At 42.2% G+C, this 17261-nt stretch overlaps 1 protein-coding gene across 1 annotated transcript in view; it reads right to left on the bottom strand.

Moving 5' to 3' along the window:
* fmn2a (formin 2a) overlaps positions 1-17261 on the bottom strand; it is a 49374-nt gene that overhangs the window by 17394 nt on the left and 14719 nt on the right. The window contains exons 5-8 of the mRNA XM_073481325.1: positions 15983-16818; positions 15298-15439; positions 8110-8197; positions 3363-3424 (exon numbers count right to left, since the gene is read on the bottom strand). Coding sequence (XP_073337426.1) covers positions 3363-3424; positions 8110-8197; positions 15298-15439; positions 15983-16818 — 1128 coding nt within the window. The remainder of the gene's footprint in view (positions 1-3362; positions 3425-8109; positions 8198-15297; positions 15440-15982; positions 16819-17261) is intronic.

Genomic DNA, 17261 nt, shown 5'->3' with positions numbered 1-17261 from the left:
GATCAATGGAAGTGACTAATTACTTTTTGGAATTTAGGTTGTAGATACTATAAACCTTAGTTTTCTGTAACACTTCCCAAATGGACCTTGAGGTGATGTTGTTTTGTCAGTTGCTGCTTTCAAGTTCAAGAATGAACTTTCAAGAATCTCTACTTTCAAGCCAACATGAATGAGAATTCCTTAAAGTGCTCAGAAAAACTGGAAAATTTGAACACGGCAGACTCCATCTGCCGATGAAGATCAAAAGCTCCGGAGCAGCTAAGAAACTGAACTTGAGGTGGGTTTGTTTAGTCAGTTTAGTTCTCAATTTCGGCCTGTAGACAAACTGTTGCTCAAGCATAGAGGAATTCTAAAATTGTGACAATTTTGACTTAAACTCAACAGCGTGCCAGTTTATACAGCTTACGTTTCATAAATCTTAAAGAGTTGCCTTCAGCAGACTACATTCCTGGCTATTATCCTGCTGTCAGGCTCTGGACCACAGTTTTATACAAGGTGGTATAAAGAAAAAACAGGCCAGAAATGCCCGTTCGTTTCACAAGAGACAAAGACAATAGATGTTAATGTGTCTGACGGAGTTAGGCAAAACAATAAAACCATCCCCAGCAAGGGAATGTAAACTCTCTCTCGGAGCCCGTAGAACCCCTAAAGAGTCTCAGCCGTCTGCTCTCTCCCTCTGTTTCTCTCCATCTTTTTCTCTGGGGTTTGGCCTCGGCATGGATCCTTAGAAAACATCAAACACCAGCATCAAACGCACTGAGAGCCCGATTAGTATTCTACACACCGCTGCCTTCTGTCGACGAGGGCAAGCTCTCCTTCGCCTTCTCTCGAGATGTTTTCAAGTGTAAATATATTTAATACAAAGCAGATCCTTTTCAAAGGGCAGCAGCGGAGCCCAGCAGTGTTTGGTGTAATTGGGGACAAGTAGGCATTAGCGTGTGATCTTTGAATTGCTAGGGCATGTTGCAGAGGTTGTTAGCATGAGAAATACAGTCCCATGTGGAATATCAAATGCAAAGGAAAGTAGGATGATATTTGTGATGCCAGAATTCTAGCGGTAGCCAAGTGGTATTCATTAGCCAGGTTTTCTCATACGCGGACTAAACAGAGCCAGGCAGGGCTTAATCACTATTTATGTCACTCAATTTTCAAATGGAACAACATTTATGAGATTATTTGTACATACGAGCTGCCAAAGAATAGTGTCCAAATGACAAATTGCGCCGTGTAATAAACATGTCAGGAATATTTAGACATCACAGGGCCTCGCCGTGAAAAAAAAAATCAACAGTTCGAGGTGATTATTTGTAGTGTAGAAGTTCGTAGGAGGGACTGTGGCTCTGACTGACCTCCGTGACATTTAGCTACTGTCAGCTGAAAGGAGCCTGAAGTTCAAACAATCAGTCTGGGCCCAGATTATGGCTTGTGATATTGGAGGGGAGGGAGCAGCGTCCCACTATCACTGTGACCCCTTTAATGGCGGTGGCTTATTGTTCAAAGAACAGGAGTGGCTATAATCCGCAGCTCATAGACTGAGCGGCTCTGTCCCTGCCTTGAGTGTGTGCGTTTCCGTCCGCGTGCATATGTGCACATTCGTGTGGGTCAACATGTTTGTTTGCGAGCAAAGAGAGAGTGAGCGAGAGCAGTGTGTGATCTCGCTCCTAGCACAGTGAGTGAGGGTGTAACCATTAGAAGCCCCTCGCATTCCTCAAGACAGGCTGACTGTGCTGCCAACTGTGGTTTAGGGGGCTGGAGACCCACAGACAGGATGGAGTCTCGCAATACAAAAGAGAAACAATTTGGCTCCTCGACTCAATAACATAGCCTCAGGCCATAAGGGGGAGAAGGAGATGGAGGGAGAGAGGGAGAGGGCTTGAAGTCTCGGGGTGAGTGGAGAGGTTAGAGGACTTTTGATCCTCAGTTATGACACATTGGTTCATAACTACAGCTTGTCTCAAGCCTCAGTCTCATTCCCATGATCAACATTATTAATATGCCTCTGGCAGCCAAAGGTCCAGGCCTCTCCTGTGTAGTCGTGCCAAAAAGCAATTCACAGGAATTTCACAGCATCTTAAAACTGTATTACAGCTGAAATGTGGAAAACATGCCCGTTTTCATGTTCCATTATTTACTGACCTGACTGGGTCCTGAACCTCTGCTATCAGTAAAGGTTGATGAATATTTATTTACTGTACACAAGGCACCCTTCATCGCCAAAATGGAGACGTATTGGAAAGTAGTGATGACAGCTCTGTAATTCTTTGTATGCTAATATTATACAATATAAATGTGGTCATTTCACTTGGCAAGGCTCCCTCTTTCTCTCTTTTCTGAAACCGCACTTTCAAGAGGAGCTATGTGACACAAACGCTGGAGTCTCTCAGCGATCATTTGCTTTGCACAGGGGCATGACAAAAGTACAGTCAATCAGATCCAGTGTGAAGAAAACATGTTTACTATGTCAAAGCGTCCCGTCGAGGCCTGCAGACAGACCTACACAAGGCTGACTGTGTCGCCGAACAGCACACATACCAGTACGGTTTGTGGCTCGCCTGTTTGTTTTGGTATCTAATGCACACTTCCTTTAGTTCACCCTTCAACATGGAAAAAGGACTCCACATAGAGAGACATGTTCACAGTGATGTGACATCTCTGATTGCTTTATGTAACAGACTGACCAGATCAATTAAAAAGTGGATTTTTTCCCACCTACACTGTAGAAATAAAGCGTCGGCTTCTGACAATCCTCGTAAGGTATCTTTTGATGGATAGCAATTGGTGTTTTGTGGTTTACCCTCAGAGAAGCGCCAAGTAAAACAACGCTAACAGCTGATGAATGATTTTATTTTGCCATTTTGTTGATAACTGAGCTTGTTGATCCTTCTTAGGTTACATTCTATAATAAAATGATTGCCTGTTATTCATATATGGCATGAAATGAGTAACCATAAATCATTCCATTTGTCACAAGCAAGCCGTTCCAAAATAATACTTTTACTGCAAACCACAGAGGAAAGGACGAAAAAAAAAAAAAAAAAGACTGTGAGGTTTTCCCAGAGCGAACCCTGCAGTCGAGATCAGCTCGAGCTGTCAGTGGCGTTGCTTTGTATAATTATTCTCGGTTTGTTGCTCAACACTGTGTATTTATGTGATTCTGCATTGGCAGGAAATGTATTCCAGTTTGGGATATTGTCTTTTCACTGGTCTATTGACTTTACTGCAACCGCTGTCCACATGAGCCTTGATAACCGTCCCTTCAAAGTTAAAAATTGGCAAAGTTAAAAAATGTTTGTTAATGTTGTAATCGCAAAGACATTTACAAGCTCCATTTCCAAGTAGCGCTACAGCATTGTTATACTCACATTTTCATAAAGGGCGTGCAGAGTCTCCAGATCAACGACGGCGTTGTCCATATTTAGGACAGCTGGGGGGCGGAAAGCGAGGACGACATGGTTAGTGTGAGTGTTAACACCAGAGCATGTCATGACATTTTCTCATTAACAAGTCAGAAATCAAATCAGCACAAACAGGCTTCCACTTTCACAATCTCCAGACTTGTAACCTTTCTCTGTGGTTAAAACAATGATCAACTTTGGCAGAAGACCTTTTCACCTTTCTCTTTTCAGCTGGACCTTAATGTGGCGTGAAACAAGGGCAAAATTATCCCTGCACAGCCCTCATAAGGCGTCATGAGCCGTATGCTGTGAGTTACCTAGATATCAGCTCTCATCACGATAGCACAGAAGGGGCCACAAACTAAAACATAAATACGGAGGTCTTAGAAATCTGTCAAAGGTACAAAGATCTGTGTTTGAACTCCTGTGTTTGAATTCCTGGTGTCGCCTTTTTGTCTCGGCGCGAGGACCTGGCGCCCGCGAGCATTAATCCTTTGAAAGTAAATGTTTAAAGACAAACAGAGCCCGGGGGTCTGCGGTGTTGAGGCTGAGGTGTTGCTCTGTATGCACAATTGCCCAGTGAAGCACTCGACACCTATATATGCATTTCACCATGATGTGGGTGTCCAAATTACTCACATTGTTTTGATCTGCTGATTTGCTGGTGAGGTGCAGGGGGAAAAGGCAAGTGTCAGAAGGGATAAAGGGACTGGGAGTCACTTTGCATCACATCTTATGATTGGTCATTGAATAGGATTGGACTTCTTACAAGCTTTTCACCAACACAAACTTAAAGAATAAGTTCACCTACAAATGAAAAGTCTCTCATTATCTACCCACCTTCATACCGATGGAAAGTCAGGTGAATTTTTATGGTCCACAAAACATTTCTGGAGCTTTGCAGCAAAACGGCGTCTTAGCATTCTCTTAAACAACTGAAGTATATGGGGACTTGTTTTAAAACATAATAAAAGCAACTGAAAGAAAACATAAAATGGCTCCATACAGCTCGGTCGGCGTATCCCGAGAGGCCCAGATCCTGAATTAATATTAAAAGAAGTTATTTCTACCCTTTTTAAAGTTGATGCTGCTATGCTAAATTGTCTGAAGTGGATGCATGAGCACAACCGTTCTTATGGTTCTTAATCTTCGACAGCCACATATAGATACATTACATCAACACTATGCGACCTGCCAACAGGTTAAAATATAAAAATAGTACTAAAAATAAGTCGAGTCTTTCTTCCAAAACAAATGCAGTCGCTAGCCGAATCAAAATCTTCATGAAACACTTCCACAGAGGAAGCCAGATTCGTCTTGAAACAGTTTCTCGAAGTTGCTTTAAGAAACGAGAATAAAGAAGTTCAGAGGAAAAAATAAATGAGAGAAAGGACTTTGGAAAAAGCCTCAAGCAACTGTTGTACTGCTCCAGTCAGTTCTGGCTCATGTTTAATGCTTTGATATAGTTTTATCTCTCGTTATGTAATCCTGTAGCCTTTTTAATCCCTTCACTCTTGTGCCACAAGGGCAAATGTGCTCCAAGTTCCTCACTGTCACTCTTTAACTTCTTCACACTCTCTCCTCTCCCAGAGCCACCACAGAAACAACTTCCTCCTCTTTAACTGTCCCCTTTGTGTTTCTCACACTTTTCTCTTGTAACCATTTGGTTTTCATTACTATCTAAACCAGAGGTCTGGCTGGCTGTTATGATCGGAGACGGGTTTGTAAAAGAAATGGATGAAAACCGTATCATCGCTGTGACACAGAGCTCTCATGACCAAAAGCCAGACCCGTCAGCCTGGGTCTACCCCGACTACCACATTCAACCCCAGCGTGGCGCCGACAACCACCATCTAATACTGTGACTGGCGCTCCGAAAGCCTCACAGGAAGCAGACACCGCACGGAAGTGAATGAAACATGCAGAGTGTCGGCCAAGTCTGACAACAAACAACAACAGCTGTGAGGAAAAGAAAAATGTGTTGACTTCTCGCTGAGCAATGGAGCCGTCATAAACAGACACGATCTGAATCGATGATTCAGGAGTTGTTTTCCTTCGAGTCAGAGATATGCGAGTGATGAGGCCTCTGCTGGTCACCGTCTTCATCACGGAATCAAGAGGAAATTAACAATGATTCACAACACCGAAAGGGATGATTACAAAGTTTTGACAAATGAATCTTTTTCTTCGGTAATAAAATTGTCCCTCGATTCTTTAATCATCTTAAACCTCTGATGGCACAAGGGAACATGAGCTCAGTGAAGGAATGAGAAAACAATGGCATTGCTAATATATCGTCTTTTGGGAGCTTGTTTATGTGAGTATTTTAAGGCTATAATTACTCACGCCTGATAATCATTCAATTAAAATGCACAACTAAATAAAATAACACCCTTTTCTTGGATTTTTTTGTCGACGCAAAGCGGTAGGCATCTCAATCATCTAGTACTTCACCAGCCACTGAGATATCTTCTCTCTGATCTTACTCTCCATGATATACTGAAGTTTCCAATCAGTGCTAATTATGTACTATGGAAAAACTGTCCTAACATAGGAGATGAACGACAGTGCTGATGAGAGTGGCCCTTGCTTGCCCTCCCTCTCGGACCTGAGATGGATGAGCCAAAAACAGACATTAAGGCCAGAAACATAAAATAATTAAAATTGTGAATGTACAATATGTAACAGCCATGGTTGCTGCGGCACGCGTTTATTTTAATCTAACCTACGCAGCTACAATGCGCGTTGAGATAAAGATTTGAAGCTGTAATAAAGGCCTCACTGTAGGAGGGTTGGGGACGTGAGGAAGAGTGTTTAGACACATGGATGAGCGAAGACTGGAGAGCAATCAGAGAGTAACTAAAACAGGAAAACAGTCTGTTCCCATCAACATCTCCTGAATGACTTCACTTGAACAAAAGCCGTTTAGACAAGATGGTGACAACTCATCAGAGGAAGACAGAGAGCCGCGGAGGAACAAGATGTGGCTGTTAGATTATCTTAAATGAGAGGAGGAGAGTGACAAAGGAAAAACATTTCAGATGCTTTGTAACATTATCGCTTGTGATAAAGTTAACTACTACAGAGAGGGAGGTCTAAGCGTTTGGCAGTGACCTCATCTTGCTCACTTCTCAGCAGACTAAGAACAACGTGTATTTCATGAGCTGGGATCGCTTTGCTCCGAAAACAAACATCTCAATACAATTGCTATTTTTTGATTTCAAGGTTCAATTGGTGTTTGTACAGTATGCCTCGGACGAAAGTGTCTGCTGTTTATTGAAAGTCAGTGCTGCTCCTACACACCTCAGGATGGCTGCTTATCTGTTATTAAAAGAGGATGGGCTGTTTGCCAAAATAAAATGGGAAACAAGTTATTGAGTTTCTTTTTCTTTTTGGTGGGTTTTTGGAGTCCCATTCTCCAGTTTCATGGTTTTCATTGGTGTCACACAACTCACTCGAAGCAAGCGCATCTGTCTTGCGTTTGATATAAAATGTGACACTCTAGAAAACAAGACACAGTCTGCAGTCATGCTAGCAGCTCTGAGTGGCTGTATTAAACACCACAGTGTTTTGAGCTAACATTGTCAAACTGACAATGCAAACAGGCTGAAGTTAAGCAGGTATGATGTTAACCATCTTAGCTTAGTGTGTTAGCATGTTAACGTTTGCTAAGTAGTATTTAACATAGCTGAGGCTGATGGGAAAGTCAATTATGTAGTGGGTCATAAACCAAAGTTCTGGATATATAAAAAGTTTGGCTAAGGGTGGTGCTAGATCCAAATTTAAGGGATCACCAAAGTTATTCCAATTCATCCTGAGGGGAACATGATAGTCTGTAACAAATTTCAGGGCAATTCATCCAGCAGTTGTTGAGACATTTCAGTCAAAACCACAGATGTCAACCTCATAGTAGCGCCAGAGCAAATGTCAGGGGATCACCAAAGTCATTAGGATTCATCGTCTGGGCACCAAAGGTATCAAATCCTACCAGATTTTAGCGCAATCCGTTAACAAGTTGCTGTGGTATTCCAGTCTGGTCCAAAGTAGTGGGCAGGCTGACCAAATGGCACTGACGTCTTTAGAGCCATATTATAAAACCCACTAATGACATCTATTACATTTTATATTAAAGGAGACATATCATAACATGCTTTAATGCTCAAAAAAACAGTCCTCTAAATCAATTATCTCATACTGTCCAATGCTGCAGCACTTTATTCCCCCTCTGTCTGAAACGCTCTGTTTTAGCTCCTGTCTGTCTTTTTAAGGCCCCTCCTCCTGAATGCCCAGTCTGCTCTGATTGGTTAGCTCACACGTGCCTGTGCCAGCACCGCTAACAACGACAGAGCAGCTGTGCTAAATCATATCAAATATGTGTCAAACTAGCCTGTAGGCATTTATTATGCATGGAATTAAAGGCGGTAGCACTGATGAGGCGTTTCAGGGGCACTGTTTTCTGTGGGAGAGAGGAGTTTCTGTTGGTGCGGACTTTTTTAACTTTCAAGATATTTTACATGCACAAGAACCTATATAACACACTAACGGAAAAGAATAACCTGGAAAAGGATAAGAGGTCTCCTTTAATACAAGATTAAGCATTACAGTGGTGCTTTCAGTACCACCTGCATACAGTAGTAACAAGTAGACTGCTGTCACTAAATCTTCTCAAAGAGCTTTAAGAAGATAAAATATGTGACCACATGATAACACGTACCATTATGGATGTCCTTCATATCCAGATGAATGCTCGACATCAGTATACCGACAGCCTGCGAACGCTTGTTGTTCAAAAGCTTCACCACCTGAGAGACAAAGAGATGTGTGAGCAGCGGGGTTACACCAGGCCAGAGAGAACAGGGATGTTAATACTCCAAATACCACGACATGCACACACACATGCAGACAAGACATTTAATAATTGACTGGAAACAAAAGACAGGCACATCACTCTCCTTTGTCTGTTTACATCTGTGGGAGGAAAGCTCAAGACTATTTGCCCGCAAACATAAGGAAAATTATAATGCTGTCGAGCTGAATTATCATGATTAATTTATCCCTTCCCTCCAATTTTCCACATCCATCATCTTTCAGCCGTGCAAACAAAACCCTTCAGCCAAGAAGAGGCATATTTGGAGTATGAACACCAAATTCAAGTCCTGCAACTGATTAAACATACAGAGAATTACAATAGATTTTATGGTATTGCGCAATGCAAGGTAAGGTAAACGGCTTCAAGTTAAAAGATCAAAGTGCTCCAAAAGCAGCAAAATCAACAAATGTTAGCTGAGTAATAATAGCTTCCACTTGTCAAACAGCCAGGAGTTGAATATCAAACCAGTGTTGTTATTAGGAATGAATAACTGCATCCAAGGGGGCCGTTATGAACCACAGCTCGCCTGAGTAAGCAGAAGTGTGCGCCGGGTAGCAAAGTGGTGAACGGATAGGGCAGGAAACCTGTAGCCTACTGCGATCCAGACAGAACGCTTCCATCGAAACCAGATCAGACAGACCACAGACCTCTCAAACACACAGGAAGTTATATCACCAGGCCCCAACTGTCTCTGTTTTCCCAGCTCGACCACAGCTTCAGGGGACAGGCCGTTTCGAGATATGACGGCGAATGACTTCCACCGTGAGCCCGTGATAGCAAGAGTGTAGGGTAGCCACTTAATGGCAGTGAAAAAAACAAGTTGTTAGTCATGTTTTATCAGCTAACCGCGACTCAGGTTTACATAAAACAGAGTGAAGTAGTTTACTACCTAGCTGACCTAGATGAGATTTCACTTTACTTCTGTTTACATACATCTAAAATGAAACCTCCCTTGCAGCATATCAGTAGTATTATATCATAATAAAACACAGCTGGATCCACGAACCACTGAGATTATTTTCATGACGAACATTTTCAGGACAACAAAACAACCCTGAAAATTTCATCTAATGCAGTGTTTTCCAACACTCTTATGAGATCCATGTGTCAAAGTTTTGGGTTTTAGAGCAATCCTTTAAGTCACATCAATCATACACTGATGATTTGATCTGTTTAGCATTTCAGCGTTGGCCAGCGTGGACTTTCATCAATTCAATACAGCTCTGAATCACATGTGAGGAACAACTTGTCCCCTCAAAATGAATCAATATGGAAGTTTCTTTGTCATTTCAAGTTGGGATCGAGCAGAGTTCAACAAAAAGTATTGCTTAGATTTAACCTGCAAGCAGGGAAGGTATTCTTCTCACTTGTCCAATTGCTGCAATGTGTATTAAAAGAAACACCTCTTCTTGCCTGAGTCATATTTTAGTCAAATCTGAACACAAAGCCATGATTCATATATTTCTAGATTTGTTCCGACCCATCTTCCGGGGAGCTCATTATCTCCAATATCCATCACGAATAAAGATCCATACATCCACCTTGAAACTATGGGGCGAAAGTTTTATGTAACTATAGACCTGCCTAAGAATCATCACATTTTAAAACTAAGAAATCCATTAATAGCAGTCTGCGCGTCCATGCGTAGGCTGCAAACAGGAAATGTTAATTTGGCTTACTTTTAATGGTGCATTCTGACAAAATGTAAATACATGTATAGGCAAAAATATGAAGTTGAGCACACAGCTTCTCACCGATTCCCTGGAAACTTTATACTTCCTGTTTAAATCAACCTAAACATCATGGGAATTGTAGTTCCGAAACTTAAAAAATGATGATCCCCGAAAATAGCAGCAGTATAAGGAATGACAGATATAAGTAATAGTGGGTGTAGTTGACTTAAAAGCCTCTGGATGAGCTGATGGACAGAAAATTAATCTGCATCTACTTTGATGAAACAAAAATTATTACCTCCGCCAAGGAGGTTATGCTTTCATCCGTGTCAGTTTGTTGGCTGGTTGGTTTGTCAGCAGGATGACACAAAAACTACTGAACATTTTTTATTTACGCAAAAATTGGATGCAGGATGGGTCTCAGGCCAGAATAGACACAATTAAGTTTTGGTGTGGATCGGGATAAAGGGACTGATCCAGGTTTGATATTGATTAGGCTTGACTAAATTAAAGGGGACCGTTGGGCCTTGGCGCTCTACTGAGTGCTTTTAAGCACAAATGCCAAACCAAGTTTCAGCCTCTTAACTGTAAGGAATTTGCTGCTTTTCTTTGTCTTTTGTGATTCCAAATTAAATATTTTTGTGCTTTGGACTGTTGCTCTTACAAAAAAAAGGGCCTGTTTCTCTATTTTCTAAAAAAAACCAGACAATTAATTGCTTAGTTGAGAAAGTAATCAGCAGATCAGTGCAATTAAATAATCACTGCAGCCCTACAGTCATTCACATCTTCCCTTTACATGCTCATGAGAAATCTTCATTCATGCAGGATGGAAAAGTCTTGAAGAGCTTAGGACCCAAGCTGCATATTAGCATTTTATTTGACCAGAAGTGAAAACACACTTTGCTTCTCAAAAATCAAAGACCAGTAATACACAAATTACTGCAGGATTGACCCTGAGTGCCAAGAAACAAAAGCCAAAAATCTTCAAACTTGAATGGATGCAGATCACATAATTCAGCAGGATATTCCACAACCACACTCCACCTCCATATGAAAAGGACAGCAGCATGTACTGTAAGACAGCTCCTCTTTAAAACCTCTCCGCAGAGAGACAGCAGGGTCAGCACATGACACTTGGTGTCAGTAGTAGTATTTCATCTCATCTGATACTGATGTCAGCCGAGGCCTTTAAACTGCCTGAGTACTGACGTCAGAGCTGCTCTCTAGAGGTAGCTCTGAAGAAGATGCTTGTCCCCTCTCATCAGCGAGACAGCTGAACTCACGACACACAGGGGGATGGGACGAGCTGCTTGTAGTAGAAAGATGGAATTGATCGTCTTGGGGCCTGCAGGGGCCGACGCTCACGAGCTGGAAATGTCAGAGGTTGGGTCCAAATTGGGGTCAGTCACAGCTAGACTGTACTGAACTGTACATTTGATTGTTTTGTTATTGACTTCAATATCTCCAGCATCATTGTCGTCTTGGAGGAATCGCAGCAATATCATTGATGTCAATTTGTCTCTTGTATCTCGCAATTTAGTAACAAAACCACAACATGAGCTGATGTCGTAGCTGATGTTTTCAGAGATCCATCAATCAGAGCAACACACAAAGAAAAGTCTGCCATATGTCATCTCTTGTATCTCTGCTTGCAGGTGCGGTGAATTCCCTCCATTGTGTCTCTCTGGTGTCAAAGAAACCACCTGACAGCTCCTGGAGTGTGCTTGATGACGGCTATTTCTCAAGTGTGTTTGAAAAGGAATTCCTGTATGAAAGTGTGATTTTCTTGTGAAGGGCAAACTCACTTAGCTTATCTACGGTTTCCAATGGCTGTTGACTTTTGTGCTGTATTAGATCAAAGCTGCAAGGTGAGTTTTTTTCTTTTCTTTTCTTCTCTCCTATCCGATACATAGGGGCTTTATCTTACAGACAGGTGACAAATTCAAGGGAAATTCCTACATACAGAGTCGAGATAGGATGTTGGACCAAAACACGATATTCCCTCTTTTGGTGTTTTGATGATGGTAGCTGAGAGTGCTGTCTATCAAGTTGGTCTTAATTATGCAAACTTTCACAATGAAAATTTTGCATACATTTGTTTTTATTAACTTTCTAGCACTGTATTTCATAAACTAGTTAACAACTCTGATGCGTATTTGGCTGAGACAGACACCATTCACCCTGTTACAAGAGACTGAACCATCAATGATTCTGAAGCTGTTATTTTGAGGTAAAAAAGTTACATAGTGTTGCTTTAATTCGTCACCAGTCTGTAGCTGCTGCAGTAACCACGTTACTTCCTGGTAAATGTTAATATTACTCATAAAAGCATAAACATTAAGTAGTTCATGTACAAGTGCATGCAGCGTATTTCCTAATACAGGACTCTTAAGGCTCTTCATAGCTTCACGAGCACATAATTCTCCGAAGCACTGAGTACTGCCAAAAGTGTCACACTCGAGTGAACCCATGAACTGGTTAAAATAATAAACACATGCTGTAGAGGCGGGGGAATCATCAGATCTTAGATATACATCTTTTTAAATCAATTTCTCTGGGAAGCTCAATTTTGAGGTAGTTGCATGTGAGTATTTCCATTTTAAGCCATTTTATTCTTCTATTCCACTGCACTACAGTTTTAATTGATGCTCTGTATTTTTGCTATCCCCTTTGCTGCTGTTATAAATGTAAATTTCCCCATTGTGAGACTGAGAAAGGATTACCTTATTCTATCTTAAAATATAAATAAAAACAGAAACTATGACCAATTAGGCTGTTTACTTTTGGATTGTATCAAACAGGCATTTTGAGGGGGTTTTAATTGATTTATTAGGTTTGTATCTGAAAAAGAAAACAGTATATAACCTGTATAATAAAATTGTAAATAACTGTTTGCACCTACACACAAAAATATTGTAATTTAAAGCAGGAAATATCAAAGCTGGTGGCAAAAGAAATGCCAAAATTGGCCCAGTGGACATTAAACCATGTCAAAAGGTATTATCAACTGCTGAACCATGAAGCAAGGTTAAGTACAACACTTACTTTGACATAAGTTATGTAGTGTGGCTTCAGAAACCACACAATTAGACCTACGCTATTATTATTTGTATTTTCTTTTAATTAGGTTAAGGGTAGAGGAGCTCAACCGCTGTTGAGTCAAACTTTCATTCAACTGGAACAGTTTTTGGAGAAAGTTATACTTTCGTGTTTCAATTCATCACTTCCCGTAAAAATAAGAGGATTTCCCACCAATGAGACCAACATTTCATCTCAGCACAAACTGTCTACTGGGTCTCAATTAGAGGGGTGAGACGTTCTTCCCTGGTGCAACATTATTTGTGACTTAGACATAAATTGGGCAAACAGTCCATTAACATACAAATCTTGACTGGAGCAGTTTTTAAATTGTAGATCAAATGTTTGACTTCAAGATTGATGGAGTGACATTAAGGGCATTGGGGAGGCAAACAGTCTGACCATTAAACTAAGTCACACAGAAAGCACAATGGGAGGAACCACATCACGATATACAGCTCCCAGGCTTCTCCCTCCCTCCCTTTTTCCTTCTCTCCCCCCCCTCCTTCTCTCTCAACAGTCATCACCGTCGTGAGGTTTCCTCACCGCACGCGAGACATTGGCTCGGTGCCACTGGATGGTCACGGGGGAGTCGGGTGGGAGCCAGAGCTCACACCACATAATAACTGTCTGGCTGTAGCAGTTCCTCCTGTCACTCAGAGCGACTCCGAAAGCGGAGAAATGGAAAGGAACGGGGGCATCAGAGCAGTGAGAGTGGAGATGGGAAAAGCCCTGAAGAGTGTCATATTTGGGACGTGCACACACATATTTGCATACATAAACAAATCAGCACAGATGCAGGGCTTGGCAAAGTATTGATATTATATCATTATCGTGATTTGAGACGTACGTATTTTGCTCAATGGTATAAGTGTTGTCTTTTCCTGCATCACAGGATATACTTGTTCCCATACTGCCCTTAGTCATCCAATAGTCATCGCTACAATATCAATATTACATCTACAATATAATATATTGAGGTATTCGGTCAAAAATGTTGTGATACTTGATTTCGTCGCGTCCTAGTGCGGCCTACTGGACATTTTAGTGGCTGAGATTAGTTTTATTGCTTTGAAACACACTGCTCTCTTTGGTGCCTCTTCTTAATAGCTTCACCTCAAGCAGCATTTTCACCTGCAGGTATCAGTAGTGGCTCGATGGTGCGTTCATGTACTGTCTGAATTATCGGAAAGACTCAAATTGGAGCAACAACTCTGAAAGTCTGAGAATATTTTGGTACATGAGTTGCCGAGTTGAAGACATATGACGCTGAAACATGGTGGATGAAAGTAATTGGGTGAAGAAACTTTCACCACAGTCATGTATTGTATAGTCTTTGTATTGTTTCCTTTGAACTTCCTCATCACTCAAATACTGGAAACAGCCGTCAACGTGTTGTTTAAAAGCGAAAAAAATGCAAAACAACTTATTTTTGCCATCCATGTTACTCCCACATTCTGACATGATGCACATGAACACACCAAAGTCGGGAGAACTGTTTCCCAGCTCGGGAAATGGGACCATACCAGATACACATGAATGCAGCACAAGTAAATAAGTGGCTGGCACTGTAACCCTGAGGTTAAGAAGGAAGTTTGCAGTTAGGATAGCAGCAATGGAAGCAATGTTCATCCAAACACTGTTTTTTGTTGCATTCATGTTAAGTTTATTCTTATTTGTGGGGCCATGTTCGTATAAAGTTTATAATGTTTGAAAATAAGCAGTTTAGTTATGCTAGCCTCAGTGGCTATCTACAAATATTGAGCAAGCTAGCTGTATGGCTTCACGGTAATATTAGAGGCCTGACCTTATATTGTTCCAAAGAAAGATGCAGCACAGATGAAGAGTGTGTGCATGACGCAGGTAATATTTTGTTGATGAATAAGCTGCACATTTCATGGCATGTATTGTTGTATGTTATCGTTACCGGTTTAGTTATGTTGTTACTGACTTATTTTATGCTGTAACCCTGATGTTTAGCAGGCTAGGTCGTAAATAGAAGACAGGCAGGACAGAAGCAAAGGAAGCTGATGTTCATCCAAAAAATCGAGTATTTGTTGCATTTGAAGCACAATAAAATCTGGCACCTGAAAAGAGGTGGTTCCTTTGAGGAGATTTCAAACTATATATATATTATAATATATAATATAGTGCATATATAGCCATAAAGTATTGCGATAATCATTTTAAGGCCATATCGCTAAAGCCCTGAGATGTAGTATGTTGGATGTACACTGACAAACTGAAAAGAAGAACATTCACAATGAGGAACATGCTGTACCTGCTTGGCCTTGGACTTGCTGATCGTGTCTGAAATGGGCTTTTTCTTCTCCTTTACAGCACTCTTGGAGAATAGTTCGACAAATTCTTCAAAGTCCACACTTGGTTCCTCGATTTTCTCCCACACCAGTGAGTCAGTGGGTCTAAAGATAGGAAGAAAGAGTAATCATTTACATTGCCAGTAGGCAGGCTTTAATCTGCCATGCACTGTTTGAAAAAAAGTACCCCTTAGTCCACGTTTACCGTATAATTCATGCCGTAGCCGCACCACAAAAGCCATTTCTAGATTGTCTTCTGCTGTTTTATGAGTACTCATTTGTCATCTTTCGCAGACTAAAATGTTATACACTTGTCAAATCCGTCAGCCGAGAAATTACATTTAGAATTCATTATCAAGTTCCTAGCTTGCATGTAAATCAAGTAGTCTATTTCTAGACGTGTATTTGATTGGAATTTTCCAGGCCTTATTAAGGAAAGAAACCTGGTTCAAGTCAATTCACTGCTGACCACAATGCCTGGACTGCATCACTTTCATTTTCCACAAGGTTAGCATCTTTATTGCCGTCACAGCACTCGGTTGATCTTAATCTTAAGTGGACAAGCTTCCTCTCAATTCTCTACTGTTCAGAGAATACCTTCGTGCAAATGATCCATATCTATCTTCACTTTATGCAGCGTATCCTTACTTTTTAGCATGCAGCTGGATGCGTGTCCAGTAGAGGGGCTTCATTGGCTTGGGGGGCTCTATCACAGCCTTGGCAGGGGCAGCTTCCTGGACCATCATGGAGGGCATGGGGCCTGGTGGTGGTGGAGGCCCAAAGCCCGGGGCTGGGGGTGGAGGAGGGGGGCCCATTCCAGGCGGAGGGGGTGGTGGAGGAGGGCCCATGCCTGGCGGTGGAGGAGGTGGGGGCGGAGGACCAAAGCCAGGCGGGGGAGGAGGGGGTGGTGGTCCAAAACCTGGTGGTGGAGGAGGAGGAGGAGGTGGTGGTGGGGGACAAGGTCCAAGTCCGGGTAAGGGCGGGGGAGGTGGTGGTGGCGGAGGAGCAACGCCTCCTGGTAAAGGTGGTGGTGGTGGTGGTGGAGGAGGTGGGGGTCCAGAGATTGGAGGTGGAGGTGGAGGAGGGGGTGGAGGAGCTGAGCTGCTCTGTTGCTTCTGCTGGCACGTGCAGCAGACAAAGCTCTCTGTAGATTTGGGGATGGAGGATGAAACGGGGGACGACACGCTGACTGATCCTCTGTTGAAAGGCACGTCAAACTTAAAGCCCTCCTCCACAGGAGATGTCTGGATGGACACCTCCTGGCTCATCTTCCCCACTTTTCCTCCTCTCATCTGTGAGGCCTTGTCGTGGACAGCGCCCAGAGCTCCCATATTATCCCTGCTGCCCTTCGCCAAGGAGGCCTGCTGGCCCTGCAACACAGCAATCTTAATCCGCAGGTCATCGATGGTCCTCTCCAGCTGAGGGATGAGACAGCTTTCATCCTCCGAGGACGACTGACCTGACTTCAACCTGCTGGATTCTGTCTGTCGGCGAACAGAACAAACAAATAGAAAAAAGATTTCACTCAACATGCAACCGCATCAGGGTTCACACACTGGAAGCTGTAGAAAACAAAACCCATGAATTTGTGCTTTTGAAGAAAAAGTCTTGAAGCTCGTACTCAATATTAAAAAGAAGAAAATATGCTGTTACATCTCGGAAACACTTTCATTGCTTTATAAACAGCAAAACACCCACAACTGAGGGAGTTTGGTGACAGAGTTGTGAGTTAAAGAAGGGTCAGAAAAGTCCATTATGTCTAGACTCCATCAGACCTCTGGCTCCAGACTGGTTAGAGCAGGGATGAGGGGATACCGAGAGATTTGACCCCAGAGACAGTGAGTCTCGTTGGGCCTCACATGGGGAGGGTCTGTGTCTGCTAGTACACATTCCCCAGTTGTGGTCACATCGTTGAATCTTAAGGAGA

Source organism: Pagrus major, chromosome 15 (genome assembly GCF_040436345.1).
Source record: "Pagrus major chromosome 15, Pma_NU_1.0".
Classification (NCBI taxonomy): domain Eukaryota; kingdom Metazoa; phylum Chordata; class Actinopteri; order Spariformes; family Sparidae; genus Pagrus; species Pagrus major.
The sequence above is the reverse complement of the archived record's forward strand: the minus strand, read 5'-3'. Positions and strand labels throughout refer to the sequence as shown.